The sequence below is a fragment of the Monodelphis domestica genome, chromosome 8, assembly GCF_027887165.1.
Source record: "Monodelphis domestica isolate mMonDom1 chromosome 8, mMonDom1.pri, whole genome shotgun sequence".
NCBI classification, from domain to species: Eukaryota; Metazoa; Chordata; class Mammalia; order Didelphimorphia; family Didelphidae; genus Monodelphis; species Monodelphis domestica.
Genome location: NC_077234.1, coordinates 74,978,794 through 75,000,936, shown reverse-complemented (window position 1 = coordinate 75,000,936; position 22,143 = coordinate 74,978,794). Strand labels below are relative to the sequence as shown.

The 22,143-nt window shown below is 38.0% G+C and overlaps 1 protein-coding gene across 12 annotated transcripts in view; it reads right to left on the bottom strand.

The window, feature by feature from the left end:
* Positions 1-9,458, bottom strand: part of FN1 (fibronectin 1) — an 85,492-nt gene extending 76,034 nt beyond the window's left edge. For all 12 annotated transcript variants that reach the window (XM_001368412.4, XM_007501773.2, XM_007501777.2 and 9 more), the window contains exons 1-5: positions 8,940-9,458; positions 7,739-7,867; positions 6,556-6,693; positions 4,340-4,471; positions 2,768-2,905 (exon numbers count right to left, since the gene is read on the bottom strand). In XM_001368412.4, the coding sequence (XP_001368449.1) occupies positions 2,768-2,905; positions 4,340-4,471; positions 6,556-6,693; positions 7,739-7,867; positions 8,940-9,102 (700 nt within the window). In that variant the 5' untranslated portion in view covers positions 9,103-9,458. The remainder of the gene's footprint in view (positions 1-2,767; positions 2,906-4,339; positions 4,472-6,555; positions 6,694-7,738; positions 7,868-8,939) is intronic.
* Between the last annotated feature and the right edge of the window lie 12,685 nt (positions 9,459-22,143).

The following is a 22,143-nucleotide window of genomic DNA, read 5'->3' as shown; positions in this document are numbered from 1 at the left end:
AGCTGATCTCTAACTCTAAAACTTACTAGCTAAGTTAAGAAAGGGGATTGGACTAGATGGTCTCCCAAGATTCCTTCTAGCTCTAAATCTATGAACTCGTGACTTCCCAGAGTGCCTGGCACTTACCATATTCTTATTTTTGTCATTTTTTTGAGTATCTCATCTCCTCTATTAGACTCATCATACCCATCTTCACATCTCCCATGTAGCCTACCAAAGGATCTTGCCCCAAACAAATATTAAAGTTTCCTACTACCTTGTTGAATCAATTTTCTCTCTCAAGATATCCTTCCCTCCTCATAGTTCTAGGAAAATACAAACATTAGCAATGGATATATTTTTCTTTCCAGAGCATTCCATTTATTTTTAAGATGGAATATCACAATTAGGCATGGAAATTCTAGTGATTATAATCAGATAGGATTAACTTGGTTCAAAACTATGAAATGATCCGATTCCACTCAAAAGGACTGACCAGAAGAGGGTAAATGTTGTGCAGCTTGCATTTTGCCATGGTACACATAGTGTAGGGAAAGCGAGGTGGCATAGTAGATTGAGTGCCAGGCCTGGAGTTAGACAGACTCATTTTCTTGAATTCAAATCTGGGCTCAGACACTTGTCATTTAACCCTGTTTGCCTCCATTTCCTCATCTGCCAAATGAGCTGGAGAAGGAAATGACAAACTCCTCTAGAATCTCTGCCAAGAAAACCCCAAATGGAGTCACAAAGAGTTGAATGTGATTGAAAAAAGGACTGAACAAGGACAGGGTAACCTTTGTATCTCTAGCACCTAGACTCAAGTCCTGGAACTTAGTGGGAACTCAAAAAATGCTTCTTGAATTAAATGTGGAATGGGAAGAGACCTTAGAAATTGTCTTGTCCAACCTCTTCATTTTAAGGTGAGGCAACTGAGGCATAAAGAGATCAAATGTTTTGCCCTAGATGATGTAGACAATTATCAGAGTACTGATGTGAACCCAGTTCTTTCTGATATCAAAGGAAATACTCTTTCCACTGCATCATGACATAAGATGTGGCTTGATTTGTTGCTTTTTTTTTTTTTTGGCTTACATGTATCAAAAATTCAAATAAAAAAACCAAGGATTCTCAAAAGATAACATCACACAAGATTAAAAAAAGATAGCAACTTAGACTAGTTAATAATGCATTCTTAAATTCAGATTTATATTTTTATATTTTTATAAGTTGCCCTCTGATCCTTACTATTTTGATTCTGCAAAACCTTACAGTTTTCATTAGTTCAAAGCTATGAAAAGCTTTGAATCCCTAAGACAATAAATGGTCTCACATGGAAATTTTAGAGAAACTGAATGACAAAGATTCAAAAGACCAGGTATTTTACAGCTTGCTTTCAAGTCTTTTAAAGGCCCCAGAGAAGAGAAGTCATACTTCACTGCAGTTAGCCACTTCAAACAACTTGTTTTGACTTCCAAGTTAATTTTTCTCCCAGTAATTCAGCCAAGAGATAGGCACCATTCAAAGTTCAAATCCCCACCAAGAAGACTCACATTTTAGTGCTTTGCTTCTATTTGCTAAATCTTAAATGTCCCAAATTGTAAAAGCAGAGGGACATCAGATTAAGTGAACCTTTTCCTTCCTGAATGTTTTTGATCTGGATCCTACTTCAACTAAATCAAGAGAGGGTGAAGATCGTTGATGATTTCCAACTCAAGTTATCAGGACATCTGAATAAATATTGAGGTCCCCTTTCTTTGCAGATGATTAATTTCTATGGGCTCCCTTTCAATGGATGATTGGTTCATTTTTCTCTGAATATCATGTTTGTTTAGCCTGTAACATAGATACTGCAAACACTAGAACCAGGTGGCAGATGTTTCCTGCAACTAAGACTTGATTTTGAAAATCTGTGCAAGTCTTTTTGAGTTCTAAGAATTATATCAGATTGCATTTTCTCTTAAAAGAAAGCCAGGGAGGCCTTTTTGTACCTCACTTGAGCCATCAAGAGTTTTGATTCTCAATAGGAAGTAAGTGAAGGAGGATAGGGTGGTGTCTGGAGATGGGGTGCCAAGTATGAAATGAATCTAAAGAACTAAGAAAGAAATAACAAGAGGGGAAAGGAAGGAGATCGGTGATATTGATTTAAGCCAGCGGTTCTCAACCTCTCAATTTGTAGCAATGAGAATACATAATGCATATCAGGTATTTACATTCCGAATCATAACTGTAGCAGAATTACAGGTTTGAAGTAGCCACCAAAATAATTTTTTGGTTTGGGGTCACCGCAACATGAGGAACTGTATTGCGGGGTCATAGCATTAAAAAGGTTGAGAACCACTGGTTTAAGCTATCCCCATCTTAAAAAGCCTTTGTCTGGATATCCTGGGAGATACCACTCCCAAATTCTCTTCTGAACTAAATACTTTACTCAGAACCTAATATTTTAGACACCTTTTTTCTTTTCTTCTACCTTGCTTACTCCCTCCCAACACTGGGGAAACAGTGGGTTCATTGATGTCCAGAATTTTTAAAATTACTGACTTCAAACCACTTCCATGGATTGCTAGTTTAACATAGAAGACAACTCTGTCTAAAAGCCCATTCAAAGTTATTCTTCACTCTATCATTCACTGGGCAAAGTAAAGTAATTCTGGATGCATTTTTCCCCATGAAGACTTTGCCTTAGTGTCTGAACTGTAGGTCATAGCAAACACTGCATTGCATTGTTTTGAACATTGACCAGATACCTATCACTCTATATGAAGGTTCTAGAAATAAACAAACATACTTCTGGAGGTACATGTGATGCGTCCACTGCCTTCTCCTAAACAGGTACAATCCACCATCATCCATCCTTGATAGGGCTTCTCCCACGTCTCTCCAACAACATAGGAAGTCCCAGCAGTGTTGTCATAGCATCTCTCAGCTATGGAACAAAAAGAAATAAGTTATTCAGAATTTTACAACCTCCTTATAATTTAAAGTTTATAGGTAAGTAGAAATCTTGCCACATTTTTTTAAAAAAAGAAGCAATCTGTTGCCAAAATCAGGTCATGGATAGACAGTAGCTAGCCAGCAATAAAAGAGGCTGCATGCATCATGTGAGATAAATTTCTTTGTTGTTCCAATGAAGAGATTATTTGCATTTTAACTATTCATATTAAGACTTTTGCCATCATTTTTCAGTTGAAGAAAATTATTTTCTTCAGAACTTTAAAGTTGGATTTTTTTCATGAAAGACTAAAAACAATCTAAAAGAATAAAATTCCAAACTTCATTGGAAAGACTATAGGCAAAAAGCTATTCCAAATTTCCAACTTTTATTTAAAAAATCCCAGATCCTTTGAATTGGTAAGGACTGGCAAAGTTAGTACAGTTTAAAGTTCAAGGTTTTTATTTTTTTTTCATTCTAATATTTGAGTAAAGGTTTCATTTTTTTTTTAAGTTCCTATACATTTTTGCAGTTTCAAGAAAATAGTTCAGGGATGAAATAGTAGAACATTTTGTGTTTTAGTTCAGGGCCCATTATTATAAAGATGTATAAAAAACAAAAATCCTGCATTTTTCCGCATATAAATAATTTAGGACATAGCCTAAGGGGTGTTCTGAATCTCACAGGAATCAGATATATCAGATGTCAGAAATGTTCCCCTCCCCTCAGGCAAATGGTTCCTCGTCCTACCAATTCTGTTGGATATTTTTTTGGACACATAGTTAGAATTCTATTATTCTGAGGCAATGTGATACACTTATGCTTTCCTTGGAGTTAGAGGATCTGGCTGTGTCCAAATCTTGCCTTTAATACTAACTACCTGAGTGTAGTTAGTCTCCTAAGTCTCCTAACTTTCCTAAACCTCAGTTTCCTCTTCTTTAAAAGGAAAGGATTAAAAATACCGAAGAAAAACAACTGCTTGAATACATGGGTCCGAAGGGATATGGTTGGGGATGTAGACTCTAAATGAACAACATCATTGGAATAGATTCTGATCAAGGACACAAGTAATACTCAATGAAATTGCGCATTGACTGTGGGAAGGGTGGGTGGAGGGGAGGGAGGGAAATAAAGTGAGTATTGTAACCAAAAAAATAAAATTTAATTAAAATTTAAAAAAAGGAAGGAATTAGATTAGATGGCCTCTGTGGATCCTTCCAGTTCCATATATATATGATCCGAATCAACACTTTACCTAGCAAAATTTAGATAATGTAAAATTTGGAGTTTTGACTCCATTCCATTTTTTTCATCAGGACATAGGTCCTTGTCCTATGAGCTTGGGTCCATTTAGATGTAATTCCTGTCCACCTTTACTTGAAAGCTGTCCCCTTTTTCTACCTTTAAAAAGTCACATAATTCACATACCTACAGGTTTGCAGGTCCATTCTCCTTTTCCATTACCAAGACAAACACACTCAAGCATGTAGCCTCCTGTCTCATGTGGTCGGCGCCAAGTGTCCCCTATCTTGTAGGACTGACCCCCTTCATGACAGCGATCTGATTTTTTTGATCAAAAAGAAAATTAGATTAATTCCTTGTTATTAAGAGGGGCAAGAACAGAAGGCATTTTTCCTGGGTTGTTTTCAAAGCAGTGTAACTAACCGCACATGTTCACTTCACTTATAGAGAAGCAAGCAGTATATTGTCTAGACTTTAAGGCAGAAGGCTTAGGTTCAAGTGTCATAACTTCTGTTTACAAGAGGTGAGATTTTGGGTAAGTCACTCAATTTCTTTGAAACTCAGTTTCCTAAAAGATAATAAAATTTCTACTCTCACTGGGTTGTTATATGAAGAAAGTATCTTAGAAGATTATGAAATGCTTCCAAAATATGAGATATATTGGAAGTTTCCATACCATAGCTTCCCTTGTTAGAGAGGTAATAAGGTATGAGCAATTGTTAACTGTCCTTAACGCTTCCAGTTATTTCATAATAGAAAACCTACCAGAAAATCTGAGTGGTAGATAAGGGCCCTAGTCACAAAATATATTTCAGATCTTTGCTTCCCTGAAAGATCACAGGAAATCTTATTTCTAAGATCAGGTTGAAAAAAAATAATGAGGAGGATGGGGTGAACGTGTCCCCCTTCAACAGCTGGATTGATCTGAACTCTATTTCTAATGGAGATAATGCTTCATACATATTATCCCTCCTTTCTGGAGTGAGCAGAAACAACACTAGGGAGTTATTTTCATGTTTATTTTAGCCATATGAGGGTACACCGTAGATGAAAATGCACAAAGACAATTTGTCATTCTCAGTCACCGAGAGACTGCTACTACTATTTTAGTCTAACACACTTGGAAGTGGAAATACAATTATGGGGAAAGCATTACAAAGGAAAACCTCAGATTCTTTTCTAGAAACATTATACTCACTAGTGTAATGGAAAGACCACTGGATTTGTAGTCAGTGGATCTGTGTTCAAATCTTGGTTTCTGAAGCCTATAGCCTATGTTATCTTGGGTAAGTTATGTAATTTCTCTGGACTCAGTTACCTCAACTGTACACGGAGAAGGTTAGACTAAGTGGCATTGATGGAGTCTTCTATTTCTAAATTGATGATCCTAAATCAAGACACTGTAGTAAACATGGAGAGAAAGACAGACAGACAGACAGACAGACAGACAGAAAAAGAGAAAGACAGTGACAGAGACAGAGAAAGGGAGAGAGGAAATTTAGAGAAAACCCTAAGCCTTGAAATTTGGAAATCTGCAAACCAAAATATTAGGAGAGTTGATCTGGCCTAATCATAAGGGGATATCTGAGTATGGTGTCTGATTTTTAAAATAATAAAAGCATAAACACACACACACACACACACACACACACACACACAAAACAACCATCTAGTTGAACCAGCTGATAACACTAAGCAGATCAAACTAAATGAATTCCTTGACCCTATTAGGACTAATGAGAAGTGGCAGTCTTCAGAGCACCCTCACTATTGGACACTTTGGGATATTTGATTATATTTTCCCTTCAGAAATACAGAAGAGTTCTATTTTCAAAGGAATGTATTAAACATTAAGAAATTGGAATGTATCCATGAACTATAGCAATGAAAACAAAAACAATCTATGAGTAAAAGTAACTTTTCCTGAGTTTAACAACTGCTAAAGATCATCATTCAGATTAGGTTAAAGGACAACATGTATGAATCAGTTAAACTTATGCACAGGTTAACCTGTCATGTATAAAGTACCAAAAATATGCACATTTCCCTCTTTAATCTATATTGTATTGCCATAACTGCCTTTTCTGTTCTAAGAAGGGAAGAGGCATCAGATAATTCTTCAATTAATATATATTCTGAAATGGAGCCAAGGATACAGACAGACACAGGTACATACACACAAAAGCATTCCAGATCCTGGCTGGGCAGCTGCCTACAAGCAGCACGGGATGCTCAGGGGCATCCATAAAATGACCTATCCATTTTACCAGTAGTAGAAAGCTATTTGTGACTGGAACTGACTTCACCCTTATAGGGACAGTCACATTTTGCTGAACTAAGTGAACTTTTCCAGAAGGCATAAAGTGTTAGAAAGAAAAGAAGTCACAGTGCTGTGTTCTTACTTGCAATGGTACAGCTGATTCTCCCTCGGCCAGCCCCAATGCAGGTACAATCCCAGATCATTGAATCCTTTGGGCGCTCGTAAGTGTCCCCAACCCTGTAGGTGTTTCCAGTATATTTATCGAAGCATGTTTCTTCAGCTGAGAGGGAACATTATAGGGATAACTTTTACATTTCTAGACTTTCATCTGCCCAAAGACATGGCAGAGTGGATCAAGAAAAGCAAAGGACATGAATTAGAGATTCAAATTCTCCTCTTGGTCTATGGCCTTACACAAATTCTCAAGTTGTTTCTGTGACTTGATTTCCATTGTAAAGAATAGGTGTCATATAAGGTGTTGCGTTTTTGACTCTATGCTATTAGGGAAGGGATTTCAGATATAGATGCTTGACTCAGGAATTAAACTGGAGTGTTATACATTAGTCTACAGTTTGTTGATGCCTTCCCCTCTCACTCCCTGACACTGGGCAACCAAAATTATTAATTAATAACATTTCCATTATAGTTCCAATGATGTTTATTTTTTGGTGAGTTTTTGACAGTCTTAAGAGAAAAACATCAATGGTTACAAAGGGGAAAAGTTTGTTTTAGGAATTTAGAGGCCAGGTTTAAAGGCATAATTGATAAATCACTTCTGAAATGCAAAGATATTTGTTCCTCCTCATATGTTTTCTGGTCCCCAAAAATTACTTCTATGTAGTTAAACATTTAAAACTTTTAGACTATAATGTGTCAAAAAGGTACCAACCTGCTTGGTTGAGGGAGTTTCCTCAGTTATGAAGGTCCCAATAAACATTCATGCCCAGTCCCTTTCCCTTAAACATTTAAAAGCTGATATCTATAGATATATATGGTGATAACTACACATTTTTATTTTGGGGGCAAATAATATGTCTATTTTTCATTGAAATATGGACTAGAAGGAGTTTTAGGCGGCAATTCATTCTTTTCTCTTTAGAAGTAAAAATTACTTTTACGCTAGAGTTTACCTCTAAGACAGAGATAAGTGTACAAAATAAGTACTTAAAAGCATGTTTAGATGTTAAAAATTACAGATTGCCCATTAAAAAAACTCCAAGCTAAGGAAAGTTTCATAGAAATTTAATTTGTAATTTCTCTGTCTAGTTAATTAACACTCAGCACTTCTCCATCTAAGAGAAGGAAATTAACAATTTCCCACTTACCTTCAGGTTTGCTCTCACAGTTAAAACCTCTGCTGCCTCCATAACAGGTACAAACCAGTGCATTGCCCAGGTAAGTTCTCTCCCATTGTTGGTTGATCTGATAGTGTTTTCCATTGTCATAACAGCCAGCTGCAAAGAGTTGGGGAGGAAAAAAAAAGTATTCTTTACAGACTTTCCATTTCATGTATGGAAAGGGAAACTTTTCTTCTCAACTAAATGGACAACAATGAAATAAAAAAACAAAGGAGGATTAATAGAGAAACTAAAATAGCTATGATGAGAAGTGAATGGATAAATGCGTTCATAAAAATAGCCTTCAGAGCACCAGCACATCATCCAAAGACATGGCAGGAATGAGTTAAAAAAAGTTGTCTAGCAATCTTTGGGGCCAAGAGAAATTAATATTTAGGGGGTAGGGATGGGTTTTGGTCGCTGTTACTGAGCTAAATGTTACTTGGTGAAATGACTTCCAACTGGCCAGTGAAAACGTTTCTAAAAACAGACGGAGAAAAAGAAAAGCGAGTTCCCTTAAGCCACATTGCTATTGTGGAGGTAAGTGGAGCAGTGATTAATGACAGAAACATGTCCTACTCAGCAAGTTTTAGTGGTTTCCATTAGACCATTGAAAAACTGTTCACTCTCCAAGATGGAAAAGAAATTCCATCTTCCTTACACAGTGAAGTATCTCCAGAGGCTGAAGGCAATTCAAACCAAACGCCCAAGTTTTAGAGTTGGTTAAAGAATAGTAGCAGATTTTGCAGGCACTCCTTCCCCACAACCCCAACCTTCTTTTCATCTTGAAAACGTCTCTCCAGTTAAAAATGAAGCAAGGAGAAAAATGCAAAGTGTCCATAAGGGACACCCAAATCCTGAATGGACATTCTGAGAAAACGCCCATTGCTCGGATTCATCCTTAAAAGTACCAACTGGCTGGAAAGGCGTCCGATCTATAGGACTGATGGGCTTTCCAATGAAATAACCCCCCACCCCAGCCCCCATCTCCAGAGAACTTAGATCTTTTAGAAAAGGAACCCAGTATTAGTGGTGGAGCAGGCACCGAAGTCCCTGTAAAGGCTTTGCACCTCTAGCTGGGTTCTTTAAGAAAATCCATTTAACGGACTGAGAAAAGTTTTCTCCACTAACTTCGGGAGAACTTGTCCCAGTCTGGGAGAAAGTCTTTTTCTCTGAGTAAGTTACTCACTTTTGCTTTGGCTGACAGCCACCGGGGAAGGAGGCTGAATCATTTGCTGAGTTTGCCTCCGTTTTTTCGTCGTCTTTGCGCCTTGCACTGATGCCCCCAGACATAGCGCAAGCAGCAGCAGCAGCAGCAGCCGCCGCCGTCCTGGGACTGGGTCCCCGTGCATCTTGCAAAGAGGGAGTGAGAGAGACTCCTCCAGAGACAAACTGCACCCCACCCCAAGTTTCTGCTTTACTCTGCAGCCCGCAAGAGACCAAGTTGCATGGAGAGCTGGCTTGCCCTGAACTCCTCTGGAAAGGTAGGGGACCAAGGGTGGGGAAGGGGAGGGAAAGGGGTCTGGGAAGGAAAAACTGAAGATGGGGCTGCCGCAGGTCGCTCTGCTCCCCCGTGCAGTGCGCCCTTCTTGAACCCTGCAGCCTGTGCGAGCGGCAGAGCCCCAGCGTGCTGGGGTTTATATGGGACCCTCTGCTCCCGACCCCCGCGAGGCCACTGGCGAGCGGGAGGAGGTGGGACCCGCCCGATTCCTTAGCCGGGGCCAGAACCTCGCCGATTGGTCCAGGACCTCCGTGACGTCACGGAGGGAAGGCTGTGCCGGGCCGCTAACAAAAGAGATGCTGATCGCGGGCCAGGCTGGGGGGAAAAAAGAGAACTTTTTTTTTTGGGGGGTTAACAGTCGCCAAACTTTTTTCCTCTTCTTTTCCCCACCCTCCTTTTCTGGGGTGAGAGGCAAGAGAGAAGCAGGAAAGAGAGCCATGCAAGTTATGTGAAGTGAGGACGTTCCAAGTTTTTCTCCTCTCTTTTTTCTTCTTTTCTTCTTTCTTTTCTTTTCTTTTTTTTTTCTTTTTCTAGTTTAAGAACATTGCATCACCTCAGCAGAAAAAGTCTACTCACTCCAGTGGTATTTGAGGGAAGACAAACCAAAGTCACCAACCAACCGCTTCCCATTTGCAAACTGACCAAGAGTCCAGAGGTTGCCCACTGTCCCGGGCCCAGGCTGACCTTTCTCGTCTTCCGTCAGACTCTTTCTTCACTTTGGACTGCGGTTCTAGACTTGGGATCCTTTCCATCTTCATTAGGTATCCTTCCTCAGCTCTATCTCTCTGCCCTATAATTGCCCACACCTGCCAAGCCCTGGATGAGCTAGAGCAATTGAAAGGCATGGGTAAATGAGTTCCCTTTGAGATCCAGGAATGAAAAAAAAAGTTTAGTGATTTTTTTTTTTTAAGGTAGGAATCTCTTCCTTGCTAAATAAGATATCATGGTATCTTCATGGCAGTCAGCAAAATAAAAATCAACCTAGGGATGAACAAGGATAAACATTGCCCACTTCAGAGACAGGAAAATAGCAGAATGATCTTAAGAGAAAGATATTCTATGCTTGTCCAAAAGGTGCATTATATACAACACAAACAGTCCTCCTTGGCTGTAGAAGAAAGATCCTTGGACATTGATTAATCAATCAGTAAGCCATTTGTAAAGTAACTACTATGTGCCATTGTGCCAAGTGCTTACATTCAAATTTTTGGTCATAGAATTAAAGCTAGAAAGGACCTCAGGGGGAAACTACATGACTCAGTGGGCTGAGAGCCAGGCCTGGAAATGGGAGGTCCTGGGTTCAAATGTGACCTCAGATGCTTCTTGGCTGTGACCTTGGGCAAGTCACTTAACCCCCATTGTCTAATCCTTACTGTTCTTCTGCCTTGGAACCAATACTTAAGGATTTCAAAACAAAACAAAACAAAACAAATAAAAGAACTCAGATGTCAGCAAGTACAACTAGCATCCCCCATTAGGGAAATGATGCATAGAGTGCTTAGAGTTTTGTTCAGAGTCACACATTAATTATCTGAGGTGATATTTGAACCCAAGTCTTCCTGCCTCAAGTCCAGCACCCTATTCACACCACCATGCTACTTTAGCTGTGTGTTTGTAGCTTTGCCATCTTGGGAAATTAATTTAACTCGTAAGTCCCCTAGTTTCTTCATCTCAAAACCGAACCATGCTACTTACTTTCTCTGTGACCCTGGACAATTACTTCATTTCTCTAATCATCAGTTTCCTCCTTTGTATCAGAGGTGGTGTTTTCCAATATCTAAATCTTGGTTCCTCTGGATGAATACAGTAAGAGTAGGTGTAGATCAGTAGCCCCAAAGCATTTCATAGTCTGCTTTCTTTTCTTTTCTTTTTCTTTTTTGGTGGGGAGAAGGGAGAATAGTTTTTGGAATTATCCATTTAATCAAGGAAAATAAAAAGAACTCAAATCATTTTCCATCTCTGAATTATATTTTCCAGGAGAACTTCTGTCAAACACTCTTCCACTGAAAAGTCCCCTTATTTCCTTCTACAATCACAAGGCAAGAAGGGAACATTGAATGATCATTTTGAGAAGCCTCTCACTTCAGGGAGGACCATATCTCTAAATCCCTACTTCAACAATTCATGACTTGATTGGGGTGAATACTCTTCCCTCAAGTATAGATCACAATCTTTCTATGACTTGGTAACATCGTCTTTGAAAGCTACTCATTTGTTGGGAAATGTTTCACACCTGGCTTCTTAAGGGAATACATATCTATGGTTTATATCTATAGACATATGATATATTTATATATTGACATATACACATACATGTATATATTATATATATGTATTTATATATTTATGTATATATGTGTACTTATATATAATGATATCCACACTACACCTTTAACTTTAAATCTGTATATTGTTAAAATTTTCTCTATCAGTTAAAGTTTAGGCAATCCTTACCAAAATTAATCAAGCCCCAACCAGTAGCATTTACTTGTTTCTAAGATATAAATGCTCACAATGAACATTTAACAATGGACTCTCCTGAATTTGCACAAGCTGGCTCCTTGCACCACTGCACACAGCCAACTTTGTGATCAGTCTTTCTAAATTTAGGCAGGCCATTCCTCAGACAATAGACAGACATGTGGCCTCCTCACCAAGCTCACACTTAACACCTCTTCAACTGACATGTGCCTCTCAATGCTTATATTTCATGGAGATGGCCTTTGAAAATCTAGGTTTACTTCAGTGCTCTAATGGAGTCTTTGAATAGAACTTTAGTGGATATTCTTGAGAACTATAAATCATTCTGCTTTTAGAGGTTTCCAAAGAAGAGTTTGCAGCTTCTTTCAATAACTTATAATAAATGAAAACCTGAAAATTCTGCACACTTAACTTAAAAAGGTATATTAATTATGTTTTCTTTCAGGAGAAAAAAATGGCAACTTGACTGGTAACCAGTAACTGTTTATCTCTGGGGATATTTTCTCTGAAAGCCTCACATCCAGCCTTTTCCATAAGGCAATCTTAATGCTAGGATTTGGAAAATACTCAGCCTGTTAAAATGACAAAACAAAAGCCTTTTGTCAGTGATAAAACAAAAAAGGGAATAGAGTCAAATGTGGGTTTCCTACAAGTAGTACAAAATAATCTCTCTTGTGGGACCACTGCAACTGACATTTTAAGTTGGAAGAGCATTGTGGATTTTCCCAAACTTAGAGTACTTGTTCTCTGTCTGTCTGGTCTGAGTTTTTTTTTAGTTCTCATCATTACCTGACAAAACAGTGTTTTCCTTTAAAAGTAAAAAAGGGTCATTGTAGAAGTTTTCTCAAGTTTCTGGGAAATCAGGTATTCCCAAGCAAGGATACCTGGAAATCTGTGCATAAGTACAATAAACATACAGGAGAAAGTTTACTTAAAATACATAGATTCTAAGAGAAGTTAATCAGCGGTCAGGAAAATATTTAGTGAATGAAAAACATGATAGTTTGGGATATTTTCTCTTCCTCAAATGCATTAGAATAATATACATACAAGAATTTAAAAAACCCTACCCACTCTAAGACTAGGAAGAAATTTCTTTAACTCCATTAAAATAAGTATGATTCAAAAGATTGAGAAATAATGTCCTGTTAGCAAAAATGAAGGAATATTTGACTGTGCTAAATAGGGATGTGAGGATAGCTTTATTCTTTTATTTACTTAAAAAGATTCTTCCCTCTCCCTTTTTAAACTATTGGAGATTGAGACATTTCCTTGATTTAGATAAAAGGATTTGCCACAGTTTTCTTTTATTACAGAATCACTTATAAGTAAGCTAGCCTACTATCTCTAACTGGAAAGATAATTAAATCTCAAAAAACACATTGATTTTAAGTCTGCTGTTCATAAACAAGTGATATATATATATATAGTCTGTAAGACTTCTTTGGGAATTCTGGAGGATATTTTTATAGGGTGGGGTATACGGTGGTAAACAACCTTCCCTCTCCCCCTCCTCACATGGTATATCACTGCGTTTCCTTTATTTATTTAAACTTGTGGAAGAAAAGCTTAACAGAATGAAATGAAAATTTAAAAATACTATTTGCTAAATTCAGTTTTCACCTATCTTGATTTTTTTCAATGACACTTCTGAGATGAATGACACACAGTTCTTACTCCCCCTCATTTTCCTAAAAAAGTTCTTTAATCATGAACTGGATTTCTGTACCATAGTGGCTCCAAACTACAATGTTGGAAGAGTGTAACAGAGGACAAATGGCTTGGTGGACCAGTTCTAATTCTTGTCTCTGAATTTCCCAAAGCAAGCTGCATTTCAATGTCTTTCAGAGCACAGGAAGACTTCCTTTGTTTCCAGTAAGTGTAAGAAGAAAAACTGTAGCTACATTGTTTTTATTTTTTGTTGAAAGAAATTCTTGGGAAGGAAGAGTAGTCATATGTTTCTGAATTTAATTTCCTTGAATTTTCAATTGAAGATTATGTTTAATATATATAAAAAGTAATATATAATAAAGACATTATACCACCGCCTCCCCCAGAAAGGTACAGCTTAAAAAATTAAAAAGGGTCTAAATGAATTAAGGAATATATGGGCAAAAACAAAATCCTAATAGAATATAAGTTCCTCTAAGGCAGGGACAGTTTCCTTTTTGCCTTTGTATCCCTAAGGATAAGCACAGTGCCTGATATATAGTAGGCACATAAAACTTTTTTAAATTAAATTGTTGGGCTCTTGCTTTTTTTTTTCAAATTGAGAAATTTTATTTTCTTATGAGATGTAAATCATTCACATATATATGTAAATTATATATGCACATATATATTTCTTAACTATGAAACTATAAGATCTTTTGCTCTTTTGATTATTTTTATTCAATCATTTTAGATGGGAGAGATTAGAAGTTGTGAAAGATGAATTTTCATTCCTTTTCTAGGGATTGTCTTTTGCCTCATATTGTATTGCCAACCTGTAGCATATTGTTTGTCATGTGCATAGCAAAGTACAAATTTCTTATCCCCAAAACCTTTTATTCACAAAAAAATCTTAGCTTAGATGATGAATGATTTCCTTATGGGAAGGAAATAGGAAAAACAAATGGCCTTTCTTCCTTGAACGTGTTTGCATTCTATCCTATTTTTAATTTGTTGAAAGGCAGGTGATAAACAAAATGACGCCTAGAGGCCCCACTCACTTCAAAGAATCTTTGGCCTTTTTACAGTTTTTGACCAAGAACTCTTCCTTTATTATGATGGATACAGATAAAAGGTGGTGATTTTCTTTCCTTATCTTGATTTAAACTAAGTCCAAAGATCTTTCCATTGCCTTTCCTGGAAAATGCTAGTATTATCCAATTGTATTTTTTTTTCTTAAAAAAAAAAACCTATACCTTTCATATTCCCCTCAAATATTGTATATTTGGTCAGTAGGTTCTTGCTATTATGAGAGATTAAGACAAGATTTCTTTTCATTGTAAAAATCAAATAATATAGTAATAATAATAGTAAATAGAGAGTTGACCTGGGAATTAAGAAGATCTAGGTTAAGTCCTGCCCAAGATGTTATATATACTGGCTGTATGACCCTAGATAAGTCACCTGTCTTCTGGACATTCAACATTATGTGCTAACAGTATAAATTGCAGAGCAGCTGACCATCTGTATGGTAGAAAGAGTTTTCCTTACTGGGAAGTTCCCTACACTAATGAAATAGAATATTTGGCTAAAAAAATGATGATGCTATGCATATTAACAGTTTATACGGTGCATTTCTTCCAGAGAACTTAAAGTGACTTGGCATTGACTACCTCACTGTCTTCCTAACATATCAACAAAAGACTAGTGTTATTCCAATTTTATACTTAAAGAAAATAAAGCAGAGATAGGTTAAATGGTTTGACTGAGGTCACATGATTACTAAGAGAATCAACCAATCAGTCAATTAACATTTATTAAGGGCCTGCTATGTGCCAGGCACTGTGTTATAGGTTAGTGATACACAATAAGAGGCAAAAGAGAGTCCCTGGAAAAGGGACTATCATTCATCTGTCTCAACTTCCAATCTCTTTACTGGAATGACTAAAAGATGTCAAAGGCAGTTTCTGTGATCAGTCCTGTGGACAATTCTGAGAACAATCCAATATAGTATACCTTTCTACCATCAGGAAAAGCTTGAAGTCTTTCTGTTCTCATTAGTTTATTCTTATTGTGAGCAAAGCCAACTGGGATGCCTCTGTACCCTTTCCTGTAGTGGGTACCACTATGATCATTTTCCATCTCGTTCTCCTTAAGAATCTCCTTGCAACAGAATCCACACTTCATGAAATCATTTTCCTGCAGTGTAGATACACAGTCTCATAGGAATGAAGAGGATGAACTGTATATAAGGATACCCACCAATTCTGCTGATAGTCCATGAACACAAAAAGCGATTGGAAATGGTAGTTTCTTTGTCTTTTAATACTTTGCTTTTTTGGTAGGAGATATATGATAATTGAATCTGTTGGAGTGGAGATCAGAATCTAGATATGTTCTTCTACATTGTGACCTTGCTGCTTCCTGAGTCATATGTGCTCTGTATCTCAATTTGTTGACTGTAAAGATTATAGAAAATAATTAGCCAAGTCTTGCCTATACCTATGTCATGTTTTCATCAAGATACCCTTAATGGATGGATATACCATTTCCTTAAAGATTTTTTTTTAAAGACAAGAAAGCAGGAACAGACAGTAGCTATACATACCTCTCACTCCTCTCTTTTTTCTCCTCCCTCCCTCCTGATATTCTTACACAATATTGAAGGAGTCAAAATATGGTGGCTTCACTATCATTTCTGATCCAAAATGATCACTATAAATATCATAGCAATTCCATTCCATTTTGAATCTATTTGCTCTCCTTCCAATTCCATCTTTAAATTCTCTCAGATAATCTGGCTTAGCAGCATTTCACTTTAAATTCTCTGCAGGTTTCCTTTCTCTCCCAAAACTTTTTGTTGAACTGTGAGGCAACTTTGCTTCTAGTTTTCTGTGATCTTCCTCCATAATATTTTGAAAATGAACTTTTATTCCATAATTGTGTTGCCATTGGCTGCCATGTCTCTCTGTCCATCTTACTAAAGCCATTTCTGGGCAATTTGGATCTTCATACAGTGGCAGCTTTACATTGATTGAACTTCTCTAAGAAATGATGATAGAATTATCTTCACTTTTGTGTAGTTTCCATTTTTTTGGTCAATGGTTTATTTAAATAGGTCAGTTGGGAGCTTCTGTGATCATATAAAATTTCTCCCCCCATCATTATCTTTTCCTCTAATTTGATATTAAATTTTACCTTTACTGTAATTAGTAGATGATGAGGTAGGAGAACATGGATAATTGACTCTAGAGTGAATATTATATGTGTAATTTGTTGCTTCCTAACTAATATGTTATAATTGTTTTTATTTTTCATGGTGTTCAAGGTAAGCTATTTTCTCAAATGCTCCAACCCTTTTCTTGATTAGAATATTAATAATACAACACTGGCATATGATTTTTGAATGATCTGTAAGATTTTGGCCTCTTTCATTTCTTGTTGGAGACCATATTTTTTATCGCTTTTTGCCTTTTCCTCCATAGGGATCCAAATGTGACTATTAGGCATCAAACAAAATTAGACTACATTTTGCAGTTTTCCATAGCTTTAGAAATCAGAGAAGTATAATGCCAACTTAAGCGGTAAAAGCCTCATAAAACCAGAATATTTGGATCTGGTGGGTATTTAAGAAATCTTATGATGAACATTCTTAAAGACATATTAGTAGAACTTTCCAGAAACAAACATTGTGAAGAAGCATTTGTAAATTTACCCTCTAGTTTTCTTCCATGGAGGAGGAAATTCCTCATTGTGGTGTGGAGGTGACCTTGTAGGCTGTGCCAGCTGCATCAAAGTTCTGGAAGGCTCTACCAAGCAGGCAAACTTTGATTATGGGCTTTACAGTGGACTGTCATCTGAGGCTCCCTCTAGCTAAATTGGGAGAGGTTCACCACTGGAGGGTTAACCACCAGATGATGAAATTTTTGGCTGTAATAATTTATAAAGACTGTCTACCGAAGTGTAGAGAGCCTGTGACTTGTGTCAATGGAGGCTGTGCCCAGACCCAATGAAATCATGGATTTTTTGGTATAGCCAAGTTCTTTCTAGTTTTATAGCAGAGTGGCTATTTTGTTTTTTTCTCTCTCTTCCTTTTTTTAAAGAAAATGTTCTGAGTCTCTTAACTAATTTGCTTCACAATGTGTTCACACAAATCTTAATTGGTCTTCTCACATTCTTTGTACAATCAAATTATGAGGCAGTATAAAACAAATACTCTATAGACTAAACACTACAAACTCATATAAATTCTAGTCAATATAAGGTGAATATAGAAGAAAATTATAATTGGCACACTTAATTATAGTTTGTCCTAATACAGATGGCTCAGAGGAATTACATACTTCAATCTGAGCCCACAATATGTCAAATGATAAACTATGTCTCTTCTTGCATAAAAATTTTTATCTTTGTTTTTCTTATTCTTCCCAAGTCCATGTCTTAATTATGCTTTAATGAGAATTCTTTAGACAAAATTCCAACTCAGAAAAGTTGGCTTAAAGTTTTCCATTTTTCTGTACCTTGTGACTTGGATTTTTTAAGTTTACTATGCTTTGGTAAAGTTAAAAGCAAAGTAGAAAAATCAGAAAAAGGCAGTGGGTGGGTGGGTGGGGGAGAATTCATGTAATGAGAAAAAGGGGTAAGAGAGGGGTTGCCTACATACTGAACTGATGCTCAAGTACTGGTAAGAGACCCAGAAAAAGGGCCCCTTCACCAATGTATCATGCATAGAGCATTCTATGGGACAGCAGACAAAAATTACACAAGATGGAAAGGCATAGAAAGATTATGATTTGCACAGTTTGAGGGAACAAGCCAGGGATGTGCTAGAACCAGCTTTAATCTGGAACTTAGGAGCTGATTGTTAAATTTTCCATTTGAACCTTTACACCTCTAAAAATGCTACAAATCAGAGTTGTGTTGGTAGTCAAGAAGAATTTAGCAAATTATGGTCCATGGAGTCAAACCTAGCCTTCATCCTGTTCTTGTAGGGTCCACAAGCTGAGTGATTTTATAAATTTAAATAGAAGTTTTAGCAGGCCCTACAAAGGCAAATAGAGGGTGCTATGGATAGAGTGCCTACCTTAGAGTCATAAAGACTCTTCTTCCTGAGTTTGAATTTGGCTTCAGAGAATGTGGAACCCCGGGCAAATCACTTAACCCAGTTTGCATCAGTTTCCTTATCTGTAAAATATGCTGGAGAAGTAAATGGCAAACCACTCTCATATCTTTGCCAAGAAAATCTCAAATGGGGTCACAAAGAATTAAACACAACTGAAAAATGACTGAAAAACAACAACAAAAGCAGACTGTGGGCTGGATTTGACTCTTGGGTCAAAGTTTGCTGACTCCTGTTGTAGACTCAAGAAAGTGATGGAGGGAATGTTGATAAACTTGTATTAAGCTTAAAGGTGTGCCACATATCCATCTCCCAACCTTCCCCTACCCCCAGATACCATTGTACTCCTAGAGTGGTTTTTCCTTTATTCCTTCCTAATTGATTCCCTATCTCATTTTACACAGAAGTTATTCAATACCTCATCTCCACTCAAACCTCCCACAACTTCCCATTCTCCATTCTCTAAGCTGAATATGTTATCTCTTACTTTAATGAGAAAAATTTGCAATGAGGTCTCTCTTCTTCCCTCTTCTTTAATTCCTAAACCCCCTGTCATTATTTCACCTTTTCTCTTCCTTTCCCTGAGTCTCTGACAAAAAAACAACAAACAACTTGTGTTACTTCTCCTTTCCAAGGCCAACTCCTCTGCATGTCTTTTTTTTTTTTTTTTAACCTTTACCTTCTGTCTTGGAGTCAATACTGTGTAGAAGAGAAGGCAGAAGAGTGGTAAGGGCTAGGCAATGGGGGTCAAGTGACTTGCCCAAGGTCACCCAGCTGGGGAGTGTCTGAGGCCAAATTTGAACCCTCCCATCTCTAGGCCTGGCTTTCAATTCATTGAGCTACCCAGCTGCCCCCTCTCTCTCCATGTCTTCTTGTGTTCTTTAGCAAACTGAAATCTCAGTTATCATTGCATCTAATTTTCAACTTCTTCCTATTGACTAGTCCCTTCCCTGTTGCCTTCAAACATGCCCAAGACTCACTCAAACCTTTATTAGACTATTTCAAATCCTCAAACTAAAATCTTATCCATCTCTCCCCTTTTTCAACCAAACTATAAAAGGCTGTGAACACTCAATTCTCTCTTCTCTCTCTTTCGTAGTTTGTATTTCAATCTTATCCCTTAGCTGCTATCTCCCAAGCTACCAATAATCTCTTATTTGACAAATATGGTGCCCTTTCCTCAGATGTCATCCTTGTTGATCTTTCTGCTGCATTTGACCTCCCTCTCCTCTTCAACAATCTTTCCTCTCGGTGTTTTCATGACACTATTGTTTTGCTTCCCTTCTTATCTGTTTCCCTGCCCCTCCATCTCCTTTGCTGGCTTATCATTGACATCATTATGCCCCTTATTTGTAGATGTTTCCCAAGACCCTTTTAGGAGTTCTCTTCCCTTCTCTTCCATTCCCTTCTCTTCTCCTCTCTCCTCTCCTCTCCTGTCCTCTCCTGTCCTGTCCTGTCCTGTCCTCTCCTGTCCTGTCCTGTCCTGTCCTCTCCTCTCCTGTCCTCTCCTCTCCTCTCCTGTCCTCTCCTGTCCTCTCCTCTCCTCTCCTGTCCTCTCCTCTCCTGTCCTCTCCTGTCCTGTCCTGTCCTGTCCTCTCCTGTCCTGTCCTGTCCTGTCCTCTCCTCTCCTGTCCTGTCCTGTCCTCTCCTCTCCTCTCCTCTCCTCTCCTCTCCTCTCCTCTCCTCTCCTCTCCTCTCCTGTCCTCTCCTCTCCTCTCCTGTCCTCTCCTCTCCTCTTCTGTCCTCTCCTCTCCTCTCCTGTCCTCTCCTCTCCTGTCCTCTCCTGTCTTCTCCTGTCCTCTCCTGTCCTCTCCTGTCCTGTCCTGTCCTGTCCTGTCCTGTCCTCTCCTCTCCTCTCCTCTCCTGTCCTCTCCTCTCCTCTCCTCTCCTCTCCTGTCCTCTCCTGTCCTCTCCTCTCCTGTCCTCTCCTCTCCTCTCCTCTCCTCTCCTGTCCTCTCCTCTCCTCTCCTGTCCTCTCCTCTCCTCTCCTCTCCTCTCCTCTCCTCTCCTCTCCTCTCCTCTCCTCTCCTCTCCTCTCCTCTCCTCTCCTGTCCTCTCCTGTCCTGTCCTGTCCTGTCCTGTCCTGTCCTGTCCTCTCCTCTCCTCTCCTCTCCTCTTCTTCTTTTCTTCTCCCCACCTCTCTCTCTTCCTCTCCCTCTCTCTCTCCCTTTCGCTTTGTCTCTCTCTGTCTCTCTCCCTTCTGTGTCTTTGTCTTATCACCTACTATAAGTTGGATGATTCACAAATGAGGATATATAGTCACAATGATTTCTCTGAGCTCCAGTTCCATAGATGTGCTAGAGACATTTCACATTCAGTTTATCCTAACATAACTCATCTTTCCCTCAGTCATCCTTCCAAACTTCCTTATTTTTTTTTATAAAAGCTACTATCATTCTTCCAGACTCCCAGGTGTTATCCTTGACTCCTCACTCTCTTCTCCTTTACTCCTTTTATCCATTCAGTTGCCAATTCTGGATGCCAGATGTTTCCTTCATATCACTTACATTTGATTCTTCTCACTTAAAATAGTCACCACCTTAGTTCAGATCCTTATTATTTGTTGCTTAGATTAATACAACAGTCTCCCTCTGCCTCAAGTCTCACTCCTCTTCATTCCATTGTCCATGCTGCTATTAAAATGTTTTTCCTCAAAAAACATTTGCTTGATCACATGGTTTGATGGGGATATGAATGGGGATGTAGACTCTTAATGATCACTCTACTGCAAATATTGATGATATGGAAATAGGTCTTGATCTTGACACATGTAAAACCCAGTGGAATTGCTCATTGGCTATGGGAGCAGGAAGAGAGGAGGGGAGGGAAAGAACATGAATCAAGTAACCATGGAAAGATATTCTAAATTAATTAATTAAAGAAATAAAATTTAAAATTGCATTTCCTCAAGTACCAATATGATCATATCAATCCCTAACTCAATAGACTCCAGTGACTCCCTATTGCTTCTAAGATCAAATATCAATTCCTCTCTTTAGCTTTTGAAGTCCTCTACAAACTTACCCCCATATTGTTCTTGTTTCATTGTACTTGATTCCTCCTTTTCACACTCTAAGATCTAGCCAAATTTCATACTCTAAGATCTAAGATAAATAATTTTGCTTCTCACACAGGACACTGAATCTCCCATTTTTATGCCTTTGTATTGGCCATCTCCCATGCCAGAAATGCACCTTCCCCTCACCACTAATCTCTTTCTTCTTTTAAGATATAGCTGAAGCCTTTCCTGATTCCTCCAACTGCTAATGCTTTCTGTCTCTCATAATATTGTAATGATCTAGTTTGCATTTATTTATATTTATTATTTTTGTATTTGTTCTGCATACAGTTAGTGTGAAATAAATCCTTTTTCATTTATTCATATACATTTCATGCACTTCATTTATCCCCTTAGGATAGAAGCTTCTCAAGGGAAGGGATTATTTCAACCCTTGTCTCTGAATCCCTGCACTTAGTGTGGTACATCGCACATAGTAGGCTCTTGAGAAATACTTGATTGATTGAATACTCATATCAATAATATTATGGATCTATGATGGCTTTGAAGTAATGGGAAAAGTTAGGTGGTTCAGTGGAGTTCAGAATTTGGATCATGCGGACCTGAGTTCAAAGTTCACTTAC